The sequence below is a fragment of the Rutilus rutilus genome (genome assembly GCF_951802725.1).
Source record: "Rutilus rutilus genome assembly, chromosome: 8".
Lineage (NCBI taxonomy): Eukaryota > Metazoa > Chordata > Actinopteri > Cypriniformes > Leuciscidae > Rutilus > Rutilus rutilus.
In genome coordinates, this window is record NC_140222.1 from 25,888,324 (window position 1) to 25,902,951 (window position 14,628).

At 37.5% G+C, this 14,628-nt stretch overlaps 1 protein-coding gene across 1 annotated transcript; it reads left to right on the plus strand.

The window, feature by feature from the left end:
• The first annotated feature begins 4,316 nt into the window (after positions 1-4,316).
• tal1 (T-cell acute lymphocytic leukemia 1) lies at positions 4,317-10,491 on the plus strand. The gene is made up of 4 exons (XM_084415738.1): positions 4,317-4,418; positions 5,967-6,530; positions 7,539-7,630; positions 8,798-10,491. The coding sequence occupies exons 2-4, from the start codon at positions 6,079-6,081 to the stop codon at positions 9,232-9,234; spliced, it is 981 nt and encodes a 326-aa protein (XP_084271864.1). The 5' UTR covers positions 4,317-4,418; positions 5,967-6,078; the 3' UTR covers positions 9,235-10,491.
• The last annotated feature ends 4,137 nt before the right edge of the window (positions 10,492-14,628 follow it).

A 14,628-nucleotide genomic window follows, 5' to 3' on the forward strand; every position in this document is an offset into this window, starting at 1 on the left:
GAACTATCCCTTTAACCTTTTCCAGTTTTCTTTACAAATAATATCCAGTAACATGGGCATAATTATTTTCTACACAGGCTAAGCAAAGAGTGCATGTCATACAGGGTCTAACCATAAGGGGGCGATGCAGCATCGAGAACATTTGCAGACACACTTTCTGAGAATTCATGATGCAGTCAATATCAAATTCCTCCATTAGAGGGCGTATTTATAATTGTAAACTTCCCTCTGTTTTTAAGTTAGGTAAAAATTCAAAAATAAAAACATAGTTTTGAATGAACTAGCCGGTTCTTTATAGTGAATAAAGGCTGCGTCCGAAATCGCATTCTCTCTTGAGTAACAGTTAGGTAGGCTACTTATTTTAAATAAGTAATTCCTTCGCGACCACTATAAAAAAGGTATTTTCTATGAAGTAGCCTATGAATGTAATATGGATTTAGCCTACAACATTTGCCATGTTGTCGTTATCATAACGTTATCAAATTTGCCATAGTCTGGTCTGGAATATAGGCCTAGTCCGATTCCTGAACAAATGATTCTTATGAGCCGATTCTTTATAGTGAATCAAAACCAAAAGGCAACCAGTGGCGACTCATTTGTGCCAGTTCTTTTTAGGCTACTGAATCTCTCTCTCTCACACACGTATATATATATATATATATATATATATATATATATATATATATATATATATATATATATATATATTATTTTTTTTTTTATTATATATATATATATATATAAATATCTTTATATATTATTTTTTGAGTAGCCTTTGGTCTACCTAGTTTAAGGCCTATTACATTTGTTGTAGCCGAGGTCTGTCTGTTCTGTTAAAAACTAATGTCTTTCCCCCCCCATTTATTTCTTTCCACATAAATAGGCAAAACTTGTGTTTTTTTCCAAAGTAAAATACAATATTTATCTACGACTGCAGCTAATAGACTATTTAATAGGTTATTTATTCAGCGTGAGCGAATAATGATCTTAAGTTATTAATGTCCGCAATTTTCGGCGCACAATCGGTTGGACATTTGTATGAGAAAAACATTTGTGTGTGTGTCCCTTGGACATTTCACTTAGCCTACCATCAACCAGACTAGCCTATATTTAGGATATTTGGTTGTGTGCATATAGCCTAGCTAGCCTAATAGCTATCTATATAGTGATAGCCTTATTAACACTAGCCTAACTTGTATGTTTTGTCGCTCTCACCAAACAGTTGCTATGTTTACCTCAGGCGACAACTAGCTTATGGTTAGTTGTAGCGCATTCTAACTCAAACGGTAATCTGATATTTGTTAGGCCTACTTTATAAAAACGATTTGTAACAGTTTAAGTAGGCTATTTGTGTACATTGAAATAACATTTTAAAAACACTTTGTTTCGACTTCCTTTGGGATGTGGTGGTGATTAATAATTTCACATCGTGATTCGCGCAGTGCTGCAGTGAAACACCCATAACTCACCCGTTGATCAGGGAGGCTAGCAGGAAGCTGGTCGTGACATCAGCGCGTTCACGAGTTCGTCCTTGAGCACTGAGAATCGTGACAGGTAACGAAGATCAGCATCGGATCACGAGTATAGAAACAACACGCGCGTGGAACAGAACAACCCCTTTCCTGTTTATGGGGAAATGAGTAAAAAATTCAGATAAATAGCATTTCAGAGAGCCGAAAATTTCAAGCTGTTGACAAGTTTGAAGAACTCAATGAGAATTTACCTCGAGTGTAAGGGTCAATTTGAGCCCATCATGAGATGGTTATAGTCTGCATCTTGAAAATGTCTATTTAATGTTGTCGGGCTGGGTGTTTATATTATTAACCTGAAATAACGCGAGTAAATATAGAGCAGATTTATATTGGGTTGAGGAAATGTGTGGGAAAGCTCGTCATGGTGGTAGTGTGCCGAACAGCACTAGCTACACCCAGTGGCTCTCATCCATGTCTGATGGATGAACCCGGGGTCGCTGGCTCACTGATACCGTCTTATCGCTCTCCGCAAGGTGGTCCTTTGAGGTTTACACCAAATTCTGGCGAGTCTCGCAGGGCATCCTTCCCAAATCACTCAAAATCCGTGGCAATGAACTAACAAAGGCCCAAGATCAAAGGCTCTCAGATGATGGAACTGATTTCCCTGCGTGTATTTCATACATTCATTCATGAAGATATATAGCCTATTATCAACTGCCTTCTCCTCTATACCTGACACCCCTCTCCAATGTTGACAGTTACAGTTATCTGTGTTAATTTTGGAGTAAACGTGTTGACAACGATGATGACGAACTAATGGGCTTTATCTTCATCATCATAACATCTTCAGTACACTCAAACATTTGCACATAGCTACAGAGAAAAACATTTGATTGACCAAATTATAACGTGTATATTTTGTCTCGAATCTCTTACTGAATATCTAGGCTACATTAAGCTACAAATATAGAAGTCGTCAAGCTTTATAGTCTATTGTTATATTAATTATCACAATAATTTATTCATATATATTAAAGAATTTGGATGCACCAATTTGACTTTTTGGCCCATACTAACTAATTTGTAATGGCCAATATTATATTAGCCTCATATATATATATATATATATATATATATATATATATATATATATATATATAACACATAAAACGAGAAAATGTGTGTAATGATTTAAAATATAATTATTATATACACACTCTGACTCCTGGAAAAAAAGAAAATAGAAAAAAAGGGCCAAGCCAAAATTGGCACAATATTTAATGGTCCTAATAAAAAAAAATAATAATAATAATTCACTGGTCAGGAAATTAGCAAGAATTGCACAAATACTGTAGGTAAAGTAAAGTATATGCTTACCCACACTTGCAGACAGCTTTTTACAGGAAGAGTCGTCAGTGTTGTTCCACTCAGTGTTAATGACTTCAAACAGTTGTCTCCCAGTTTAATGTGAGACCAAAAATATTCACTATAGGGTTCAAATTTGGACACTGACCAGGCTAAAACATAAGCCTGATGATCTTGTTCTCAAGACACTTTTTGGGTGTCTTTGCAATTTGGGCAGGAGCATTGTCTTGTTGAACAATAACATCTGATCATTCCTCAGATAACAACTTTTCATTTGTGGAAAGCAAGCTATTCTGTAATATTCTCCTGTACTCCAAAGCATTAAATGGCTTTTCACAGTGATGAAGCTCACCAATACCAGCAGCTTAACAGGCTCCCCACATATTATTATATTTCTCAGCAGATTTTCGAAGACACTTGAGCATCACCATGCAACTTCCCATATTCCCAACTTCCCATATTCTGCCAAAAACTTCATTCTGCCTTTGATGTTTGTCTGGCTTTTCAAGTAGTGTATTTACATAAATCTAGCTAATTTCCTTACCAATAATTTGTGGTCAAGGCAATTAAAAGCTTAGTGTTTAACCATTTTATAATATAAATATATGCAATTGTATATAAATACACGTAAAGTGTTTAAAGCTCCTGTTTAAAATGTCCTCAATAAGGCATCAAAACATTGTAAATCTACATGGTAGTAAAATAGAATTATTTCAAGAGCTTAAAATTCAAATATCAGAATTTGCTTACAATATCGACCAAGGCAGATATTAATATAATGTTGACAGTCCATAATGATATATTGTGCATCCTTAATAAATATATTTATTTGTACTGGTCTATAAAGAAACTACTAAAACAGGTAAATGAGACAAAATAAATGTGAAGAATTAAATCGACCGCCACCTGAAATAACCATTAAAAACAGCAGCAATTATGTCTGTGCAGTATTCACAACAGTTAGGCTAGTTCGTTTTCGTGTGTCTACCTTCATAAACATGTTTTACTCAGTGAGGGAGGGTCATAGGCTGCCGCTACACGATTTCCAGTTGATTCTGAACGCCCGAAAACGCTGAAATGTGTAAAAACAAACAGCCGCTAATGGTACTTTTCAAGCTTACACCCCCAGCCGATATCACTGAAAATGTGTTACTATTGGCCGCATAATTAATTTCTGATTGAGCCCCTGAAGCAGTTCAACAATATTACGCATTCGTTTTTTTTTTTCTCCTCAATCTGCTGAGTTATTTTTTATGCATATCCATTCACAATATAAGTCTATATTTTTCTCTTCGCATTTGCCCTCGATAAAAAGCAAAATAATAATGAATCATTTCATAAATAATGGGTTTAGGGGCTTATCGAGCGCGCAGTGGCCGCCACTGCGCTCTTATCTCGCCTGGCCACATTGCGCCCGTGTTCCGCTCCCCATACTGAGAAGCGCGCGCTGGACGTGATGTGGAATTATATAGACCTCACTTCCAGTTCCACACAGCACTTCAGTGCATCTAAAACCTCAGACATGGATGACCCTCCACAAAATGGCTCCATGCACACACTAACATCCACCGCCCGACGACGGTAAGAGGCGAATATTGGTGTTTCTGCGCTCATTTGATACTAACGCAGGTCATAATTAGGCTTTCTATCGACGCCAGATGATTAATATAAGCTCAGGTATGATTTATATCATTTCTATTTGGCTGTATTCGGTCTTGGAGCAAATAGGCCCTTGAGCCTGCAGAATGCAGATATCGATTTGGCATTTATTTTATAATTAAAGGGCGTTTAGGACATGATCTTTTTATCTAAAGTTAAGAAATTCGATTCATTTCGATTCGATTCTCCTCACGGCTGCTATTTTCCTCATTTCCGTTTAGTGCTTAAAAATAATAGCCATCATAACTCCACCAATAAATCAACTAATCTCATCGATATACCATTTATTAAACTAAAGCTGACATTTTGGTCGAGTTAGTTCTTAAATGGTAAATATGAATTATTTGTTTGTTTTTTAAAAGTTTGTTGCCGAATTATTAGTCTATTTGACACCGAACACGTAACGTTTTCTCGTCATATCTGGTCGGTTATTAATGCTGTAATCAGCTCGTTTTGTTAAATCACTCTGAGTATTTGAATACATTATATAAATACGATAAAACACATTATTATATAAACTATATCTATACGGAGGAAACAGAAAGACGTAGCTAAATGTGTGTAAACTGGGAATGACGTATTAATATTTAGCCATCTTTGTAGTCTATATTTACACACAAAATAAGCAATAGATTATTAAGAGTCATAGATGCCACTGGAGAAAGAAAACATTATAAGATACCATTAACATGCACAAAAATATTGCAGCAGATTTTAACAAACAAATGCCATTATAAACATAAACCGTCACCGGAAAAGTTAATATACATTCACTATTTAAATATTTATAACATTAAAACCATGCAATAATAATAAAAGGTTCAAAAACAGACGCAATTACTCACGTAAAAATATTCGTTTTAGGTTCAGAAAAGACGTAAATAAATTATTGACAGTAATAACACCACCACCATAAATACGCTAATATGACTCCATATTGATATATATGAAATCATGCTAAAATAGATGAATTAGCCTAATGTTAAAATAATAACAATAGTATTAATGTTTGTCATTTAAATGTAATATGATTAAATATGCTAATCTGGAAAGGTGTTATTGAACTCGTCCTCTAATAATTATGCAGATTATTTTCTGTTAAATAAATGTCGAACAATGTTTGCAGAAGATAAGCTCTTTTCCAACGAAGACACCGGTATGACACGCTTATCTCCAGATACCATGAGCAGAATGATGATATATAGGCTACAGGCCAAGGTCAAGTCAAGGGAAAAAAAGACACTAACCTAAAAGATATTTGAGCGTTTAGGCAAACCTGCTTGTCTATCCTCGTAGAATGGATGGCACAGGCCTTTGCATGGATACAGCAGTTGTGTGAGACACACATGACACGTGCTGTCATAGAGCTGCATTACTGTACTGTCAGTGTTTCCAGTCACGCGCGCAGCGAGGACGCGCGTAAAAACGCTGGCGCTCAATCAATGTGCATAAAGGTGTGTGCTTTCACAGGTGACCTCCGATGAGAAGCTGAACAGGCGCTGGATTGGTTGGGAATTACAATTTCCTTTGGATACCACTAATTATAAGCGTTTGGATTTTTTTTCTGGAGCTGGACTTAAGGATGATGGAAAAACTGAAATCCGAGCAATTTCCGCTCAGCCCGAGCACGGAGGGCTGCGGTTCCCCCCCGCCAGAGGAGGGGGACGCATGCGGGAAACAGGAAGGCACGAAGGCAGAGACAGGGGAGCATCACCTCCCCGAGGAGCGCCGCGTCCTTAATGGAGTTGCCAAGGAAACGGCTCACCACGCCACCGAGCTAAAAAAGGAAGTGGCGGTGATCGAGCTGTCCAGGAGAGGAGGGAGCGCGGATATAAAAGGCAGAGAGCTCAAGGCAGACATCAGCCATAAGGTGCAGACCACCGAGCTGTGCAGACCACCGATCCCACTGCCACTGCCTCCCAGAGACCCGCTGAGCGACACTCGAATGGTGCAGTTGAGTCCGCCCGCTTTCCCTCTCCCGGCACGAGCGATGCTCTACAGCAACATGACGCAACCGCTCGCCACTATTAACAGGTAACATCACTTTTACGCATCACGCAAAGTAGGATATGAAACGAATGCATAAACTTAAAAGATGGAAAAAAATAATGCATGCATTTGAATGTGGATTTAGTCTTTTTGTGCATGCTCGTTTTTGTTTGTTGCAAAGATCTTTAATTTCTCGTTTTTAACATGTTCTTGCTCTAGCCTGAATAATATGATTTATTTTATGATGCATGAAATGATCGGTAGCATATGCTATGATGCCATCAGAATCTAAAGTTCTGATGCAATGATTTATTAAACCTATTAAAATATATATTGAATGACCCCGAAACATTTATAATGCATAAAATAAATAATTAGGGCCTATATAAAGAAAATATTAATATATATATAAAAAAATAGAGTTATCATTTTCTTAGTATTTCGTTTATCAGAGTTCGTTTTCTCCTCATTTGATAATGCAATGTCAATGTATTAGTTATTCGTTTCCGTTTCTATTCTATTCTATATATTCTACATCTATATTAAATATGGAAGTACTTCGTTTTCTCCATCAGCAATTGAATATGTTAAAGATCAATGTAATGCATTAAAATGTATTTTTATATCTTTTTCAAGCCTTTTCTGTACAATTTAATTGCTTTCTATTCTAATTTGTTAAATGACATTTTAACTATATAAATATGAGCAAACTGCATTTTAGGACCATTATTTAATGCATTCAAATGTATTTTATATATATTTTCAAGCTTTTTTTCTGTACAGTTGAAGTATTTGTGTGCTTTCTATTCTATTCTGTTTAATGACATTTGAAGTATAAAATATGTATAAACTGCATTTGTGGACCATTATTTAATGCATTAAAAATATAAATATATATATTTTACAAGCTTGAAGTACTTGAGTGCTTTCTATTCTATTTTACTCTGTTTATTGACATTTGAAGTATATGAATAAACTGCATTTTAGGACCATTTTTCATATTTTAATAAGCTTGAATCAGCCGTACTGAGTTGTGTGCCTGTTTCTCCTCAGTGGTTTTGCTGGAGAAGTGGAACAGTATGGGATGTATCCCAGCAATCGAGTGAAACGCAGACCTGTACCGTATGAGGTTGAAATCAGCGATGGTAGGACCATTTTAGATCTTTCTAAGTATGGTAAGCCACTCTTTGGCTGTGCTTTTCTCTTTTTCCTTTCATTTATAATTTCCCTCCATCATCTCGGTCTCATTCTCGGCCATTTTAAATGACATCAGGCACCGTTTGGTCAAATAAAATATGTAGGGGGTTTTTTTTGTTGCAAAAACTAAAGAGCACGCAAAATGAAAATGAAAAGAAAAAACAAACGAAGTAACTTCAGATTGTCTTTATTTAGGCTACTTATCTGTACAGTTACTTTGTGTCGTATAATTATTTTATTAATGAATAATTTTCAGAAAAAAATTCATGCAAATATTCATGCACTTTAATATGGAATGCCACTTAAGTTGCACATCCAAATTAAAGATATGTAAAATAAATCTTTTTTAACATAAATGTCACCAATATCGTTGCATCATACTGTATTGCATGAAAATGCATTTCCTCTTAAAATAAACAGAGAACAAAATATTGTTGTGAAACAAAGACAGAAGACAGAAATGAAAAAAGCGAGAGAAATAAATGGTTACAGTTTCCAATAGGAACCAACCACCCCTAAAAAAAAAAAATCAGTGTATGCGCACGAGAGATAGCTGCGAGTTGCCTATAAAAATGCAAATACGAGTCAATGTGTTTGGCTGCGAGTGCTGAGACTGAGATGTGGGATTCTAATGAGACGGAAAACGTGGTATGCATGACACAATATGCGGTTAGATGATATAGAAGAGCATCAAAGGTAACGCTGCCTTCGCTGCCTCTTTAAGACAATAGCGAAAAATGCTTTAAATTATTCCTTAACTCAAGATGTTGGGAATCCATTTAAATAAGTGTAATTATATGAAGTCACTGGTGCATCAGGCAAAGTGAAGCATTGATAGCCTTGTTCCAAAAGAGCTGTCTAGGAAGAGAAATGGCCCTGAATAATTGAATGTAAAATGCCATAGATAATAGAAAGGTTAATTAATTCTTGGCTAAATAGGGGGAGATAAAGAGCTAATCTATCAGTGAGAAGTGAGTGAACACCTTAGGTGTGTTCACAAGCAAACCACTGTTAAAGCACTCAACTGTGTTGTTAAACGCTGCTGATTTGTTATGACTCGACCTCTAAACGCGTATTTTGAATTGAACCTAACTCTGTTTTCTCTGCTTTCACAGGTACAGGTTCGCAGCCCAAAGTTGTGCGGCGGATTTTCACGAACAGCCGCGAGCGCTGGCGGCAGCAGAACGTGAACGGTGCCTTCGCCGAGCTGCGCAAGCTCATCCCCACACACCCTCCCGACAAGAAACTCAGCAAGAACGAGATCCTCCGCCTGGCCATGAAGTACATCAACTTCCTTGCCAAGCTCCTCAATGACCAGGACGACGTGGTGGGCGGCGATGCCTCAGCCCGGGCCAACCGAGATGCAACCCTAGTTCGGGACGACCTCCTCCAGGAGATGCTGAGCCCAAACTCCAGCTGCGGGAGCCTGCTGGACGGGGACGTCAGCCCGGAGAGCTTTACCGAGGACCAGGACTCGTCGGTGGAGTCCAGGTCTTCGGCGAAGGGACTGCATCATTCCAGCCTCCCGCTGGACGGAAACACCCAGCGATGACTGAGTTGGTGTCGACGGACTGACTTCTGGAGCCCCAGGTTTGAGAGGGCGCAGTGCTTCATGGACCTCAACTAGCGTATGTCGTGTGCAAGCATATTCTTACGTAAGACTTTCTTTTAAGCTCTTCTCTTCACGCTTCGATGCTAAGGTGCCCTCCGTGGTGAGACGCTGGTACGGGGGAAAACGTCAGGTAGACCTTTAGTCCACACTTGGTTGTTTAGACAGGATCGCCACCTGAAAACGATAAGAAAACAGAAGATTGAATGGTACCCACACCTCATCAGGTACACCGCTGGTAAGGAGGTCATTGGAAACAGCTGGACTTTTACAACAAAAAAAGAGCATTTGGAGAAGTCAAGTCCTAGAAAAGGAATAGTTCACCAAAAAAATTGACAATTTTGGCATCACTTACAAACCCTCATGTCATTCCAAAACCAGACTAAAGTGAAGCCCAAAAGAAGAAAATTCTAAGAACCATACAATAAAAGTCAATGGGGTCCAATTTTTTTTGGTTTTTGGACCCCATTGACTTTCATAGTATGGATAAAACATTCTTCAAAATATCTTCTTTTCTGTTTCCGCTGAAGATGAAAGTCCTACAGGTTTAGAGCGAATTGAGGGTGAGTAAATGATGACCCGGCTTTGGCTTTGTGCAGCATCTTTGAGACAAATGTGTACATACTGGGAATTTCAATGGAATATGACCTTAAAGTATTATTAGCGTCATTGGCAATAGCAACGATGCTATTTGGGGGAAAAAGTATCGCCATTTTGTAAATGGTTTTTCGGTATAATGTTTCAAAACACAATCGTTCGAGAACAATGGTGGAGGAGGTACAAGAATGTGTAGATAAACCGGGATAATGTTGTGTGTCTGTAATGATGACCCTTGTTCCTTTAGACTGTTCTTTTGCATTGTGATCATGGTACACCATTAATTCACATCTCCATCTCTCCTTCATTCACTCGTTTCTTTGGCTAAAACACCCCTCCGACCCGACCATCTCGCAATGACGCATTCATTGAGTAACGTTCTGTCACTTTATTTGACTTGTATGAACTTGATCTGCTTTTTAGCAGAGGATTGAGTAACCAGTCTTGGTACCTTTAAGTCTTTTATTGGGTATTAAATGAGCAAACAAACAAAAAATGGTTATTTTAATGTGATATTTAGTAGAAAGACCTTTGTTGTAAGGTGAAAATCTATCTATGAATATATGCAATGTTATATCTCACAAATTTTATATAAAAACCCACAAAAATAAAAAACACAAACCTGAAAATGTGTGCTGTTGTTATGAAAAATGCTGAATGTAATAGACAATTCAGGTCAGGTCAGATATCATGAGTATTTCTTCGTTCATATAAATGTCTGAAATATAATAGCCGTTTCTGTTGTCATGACAACTGTAAAGGTAGAGAAGGAAAAAAAAAATCCAGTGGAGCGTTTTGACAAAAACACAGGGATTAAATAGAAAAAAAATCTTGCATTGAAGGGACTTAGATGTATGAAAATACTGTCAAGTCACTCATGCTAGTCAGGACTTAAAGAAAAAATACAATGTATTTTTATGGAAGGAACAAAATGTTAAATCCCCGACATGAAAAATGAATACAGCGGGATGTGATAACACGGAATACCTTCAACAAGATTTAGATTCCGTCTAAGACATATACTGTAGGTGCTTAATACGTCAGAAACACAGAAAAGGCCTATCTTGTTTTAAGATTTTGAGGGTGTAAGGACAGTCAGGGTCATAGCAAGGTGTCTATGGGTGTCTAAACCCTGGGAATATGAGTGTGAAAGGCTGATAAGAATCAAAGCCAATGAAAAAGTCATTGGTGGGTCTACTAGCCCCATGGGGCCTGCAGGGACTGTGAAACACTGATCCAAGGGCAGTTCCCAGACCGATCGCTGATCCACACCCACACCCACATACGTGCACGACCTTGTCAAACGCTTTCCGTCCTATCAGCTAAAGGACATGGGAGACATTTAGACAAAAGAAATAGAGCTTTTATGCCATTAAATGAGTGTCATATCAAGAGGAGGTGTGCCATCACAAATACACCGTTTACACTCTCAGTATTGTGGCCGTTCAGAATGAGGATGGAAAATTGGCTCTGAGAGAGAAATATTGATAGTATTTAACTATTTTACATATTTATAGTTTAACATGAATAGCTTGACTACTAAAAAGAAAATGTGGTCATCATTTACTCATTTTGTTCCAAAGTGTTGGTCTAAATATATGTATATATATACACTGAGCTCCAAAAATGACAAAAATCAACATAAATAAAATGTATAAAATCATTTACTCAATTATGGTGCTTAATAAAAAAAAAAAATAAATAAAAAAAAAAAATAATAATAATAATAATAATATTATATATATATATATATATATATATATATATATATATATATATATATATATATATATATATATATATATATATATAGAATTTTATTTGATAAAAACCAAAAAAAATAAAAAAATAAATGAATTCATTAATTAAATTCTTTAAGTAATTGTGAACCAAAACCCCAAAATCATCATAATATTTAATTATGGTGATTTTACAAAACTTTTCAAGAAAAATCACAATGTTAATATCAATAAATATTAAAATGTATAACATTATATAATAATTTACAATATTATTATAGTATTTATAATCATATTTATAAATTAACTTTTTTATTTCACCAATATTTATTTATTTATTTACTTTGAGTAAACAAAACAGTCGCAATAAATAAATATTATCCATTTGTTTGTGATTTTTTTGTAATTTGGGAGCTCAATGTTTAGATAATTATCACTGAATGGAAAAGAGCAGCCAATACAATCTGGAAAATAACATTTGTTTCACAGAATAAATAAAGTCAAAGTTGAGTAAATGATGACAAACGTGTCATTTCAGTAAGACTTAAGTTACATTACAGGTCTGAATCAAAAAATTTAGACGCAACACAAACATGTTTCATTTATCTCATTAGGTAAATCTCACTATAAACAATTAAACCGTGGGCTCAATATCAAGTTCTGCTGCTCAATTAGAGTTGTATTTGTCCATTGAAGATTAGCAAAGATCTTCAATGGTGTCCGCTTCCCATGAATACTAAAGCCACGTGATCCACAGGCCTGTGTGTGTACGGTGTATCCCAGCAGAGATTAAACACCATCAAAACACTGTAATTCTATTAAGTCCCTTCATTCATCTCAAATGCCAGTGCGCTCACTCTTGAAATGGTTGTACGGATTCAATCAGGGATTTTTGACGCCATCTTTTCCCTTTTTAATTAACTGCGGTGTAGTCGCTATCCGCCTTTTTCCCACCAGTGGCCCCAAACAGGAGCTCCAGAGCTTCAACCTGGATGGATCTCAAAGGAGCCCCATCACAACAAAAGGACATGCTTACCGACTGATAAAGACCACCATTACCCTGAGATAACTAGACAAGGGGAGAGAGTATTCAATTAAGATGCCCCTCCTTCTGGGACAAAGACGTCCCAGTGAACCTCCCGAAGGTCTGGTTCTCAGAGGCAGGACGGGCCAGTGGAAAGAGTCTCCGCTGGGGTCTCTCATGGCTATCTTCCACACCATCGGCAGAAGTGGCTCCCTTGGGGAGCGGGCCGGTATTTTTATACGAGGTGTTAATGAGAGGGCAGTGCGCATTTCAAGCAGTGCTAATTTCCTCTGGGCTGAGAGACGCTCATGTGTCCCTTGAGTCCTGAGGGGCGGATCGTGGTCCTCATCCAACTCCACCTCTTTTTCTCTGTTGTGGTCCGTTAATCATTTGCTCTGTCACTCTTCACCTCAAGAGCGCTCTCTTCATGTGCGCTCATCTATTGTGGTTTAATAAGAGAGGACGAAGATGGTCTGCAATGCCCTCAAGTTCAAACAAACTAGTCATTCATCAACTTGTTGTAGGATAGTCAAGCGAGGTGTTTAACAACGATGTGTTGTCTGAGGGCATTATTTAAGGCTCTACAAAAGACTTTTTGTCGTGCCGACAGGTCTTTTTCATCGAGAGAAATGCCTCTTCTGTCGCTGTGGTTTGCATCGTTCAAGAGGCTGACAAACCATTTTTGCGGTAATTTGTAAACAACGTCAAACGAGCTACAATATTTCAGGTTGTTCAGTTGTGACGTGTATCACTGATTCTGTGTAATTATGACGTAAAATGACTCGTAATGTGCGTAAGGGCTCATGACTCCCTGATTGTCGGAACTTGCACTGTGTGCGCCTGTCCCAAAGCAGAGTCAACACTGTATAATTTTGCTGCTCGAGACAAATCTTGGGGGTCGTAAAAGATTTTTGCGGTGTCTTTGATGGCTTAGTTCCGACTTGTTCACCTTTGCGATAAACCTTAGCCACTGTCCGGCAGAGTCTAGCTCCAAAACACCTCCCTGGAAGTTTCTAGTAATCCTGAAGAGCTTAATTAGCTGGTTCAGGTGTGTTAAATTAGGGTTTGAGCTAAACTCTGCAGGACAGTGGCCCTCCAGAAACCGAGAGGCCGTTTACATGACAACGTTTTCAAACGTAAAACTTTTTATGTGTTCATTTACACGACAACAGTGTTTCGGGGGGGCCTAAAAACGCAAGCTTTTGAAAACGGGTTTCAAAGTGCACGTTTTTGAAACCGATACCGTTATCGAATCTGTGTAAACTACAAAAACGCGAATTCGTGAAAAAAAACTGTGACGTCATGTGCAATATGTATCACGATTTCAGTCTGTAGGCGCGAAGCGTTTCTTTACAAAGTGACATCGCCAACTACTGGCCTGGCATGAATACAGCAATTTTAGTCGTTTTTGGGATCCGTGTGAACGGGATCATTTTGACAATGTCAGTAATGCGAAAAATGCAAAGAAAAAGATTTTTAGTACATCTTTGTTGTGTAAACGAACCCTGAGTTTGACACCCCTGGTGTAGATCTTCCGGGGACGGTTGGGACCAAAGTATTGGCTGTAATACATATGGTACCAAACCGATTGATTTTGCACAATATGCATTTGCTTTCACTAAGTATCACACTGTGATCACATCATACAGTCAAACATTCATAATGTGCACCTGACTTTAAGAAGTAGTTCTTATATGTATTTGGCACATGTTTTTATCTAAAACGACTTGCAGTGCATTGGATTCAAGGTATGCATTACAATAATTACAAAAACAAAAGCGTAAAATGTGTACAGTGTGTGTTAGACACTCTACATTACACTCCACACTACATTTTCACAGCGTTGCCATGGAAGTAAAATTTTTGGTTCCTCAAAGAGCCTTTCAGTGAAAACCATTCTTAGACTTTTAAAGGACCTCTTTCAACTATAAAGAACCTTTTGTGGAACGTAAAGGTTCCATGGATGTTGAAGGTTCT

Coding starts and splice junctions, on each gene's coding strand:
- tal1 (XM_084415738.1), top strand. CDS start 6,079: ATGATGGAAAAACTGAAATCCGAGCAATTTCCGCTCAGCCCGAGCACG. Junction 6,531..7,538: donor CCGCTCGCCACTATTAACAG/GTAACATCACTT, acceptor GTTTCTCCTCAG/TGGTTTTGCTGGAGAAGTGG. Junction 7,631..8,797: donor TGAGGTTGAAATCAGCGATG/GTAGGACCATTT, acceptor CTGCTTTCACAG/GTACAGGTTCGCAGCCCAAA.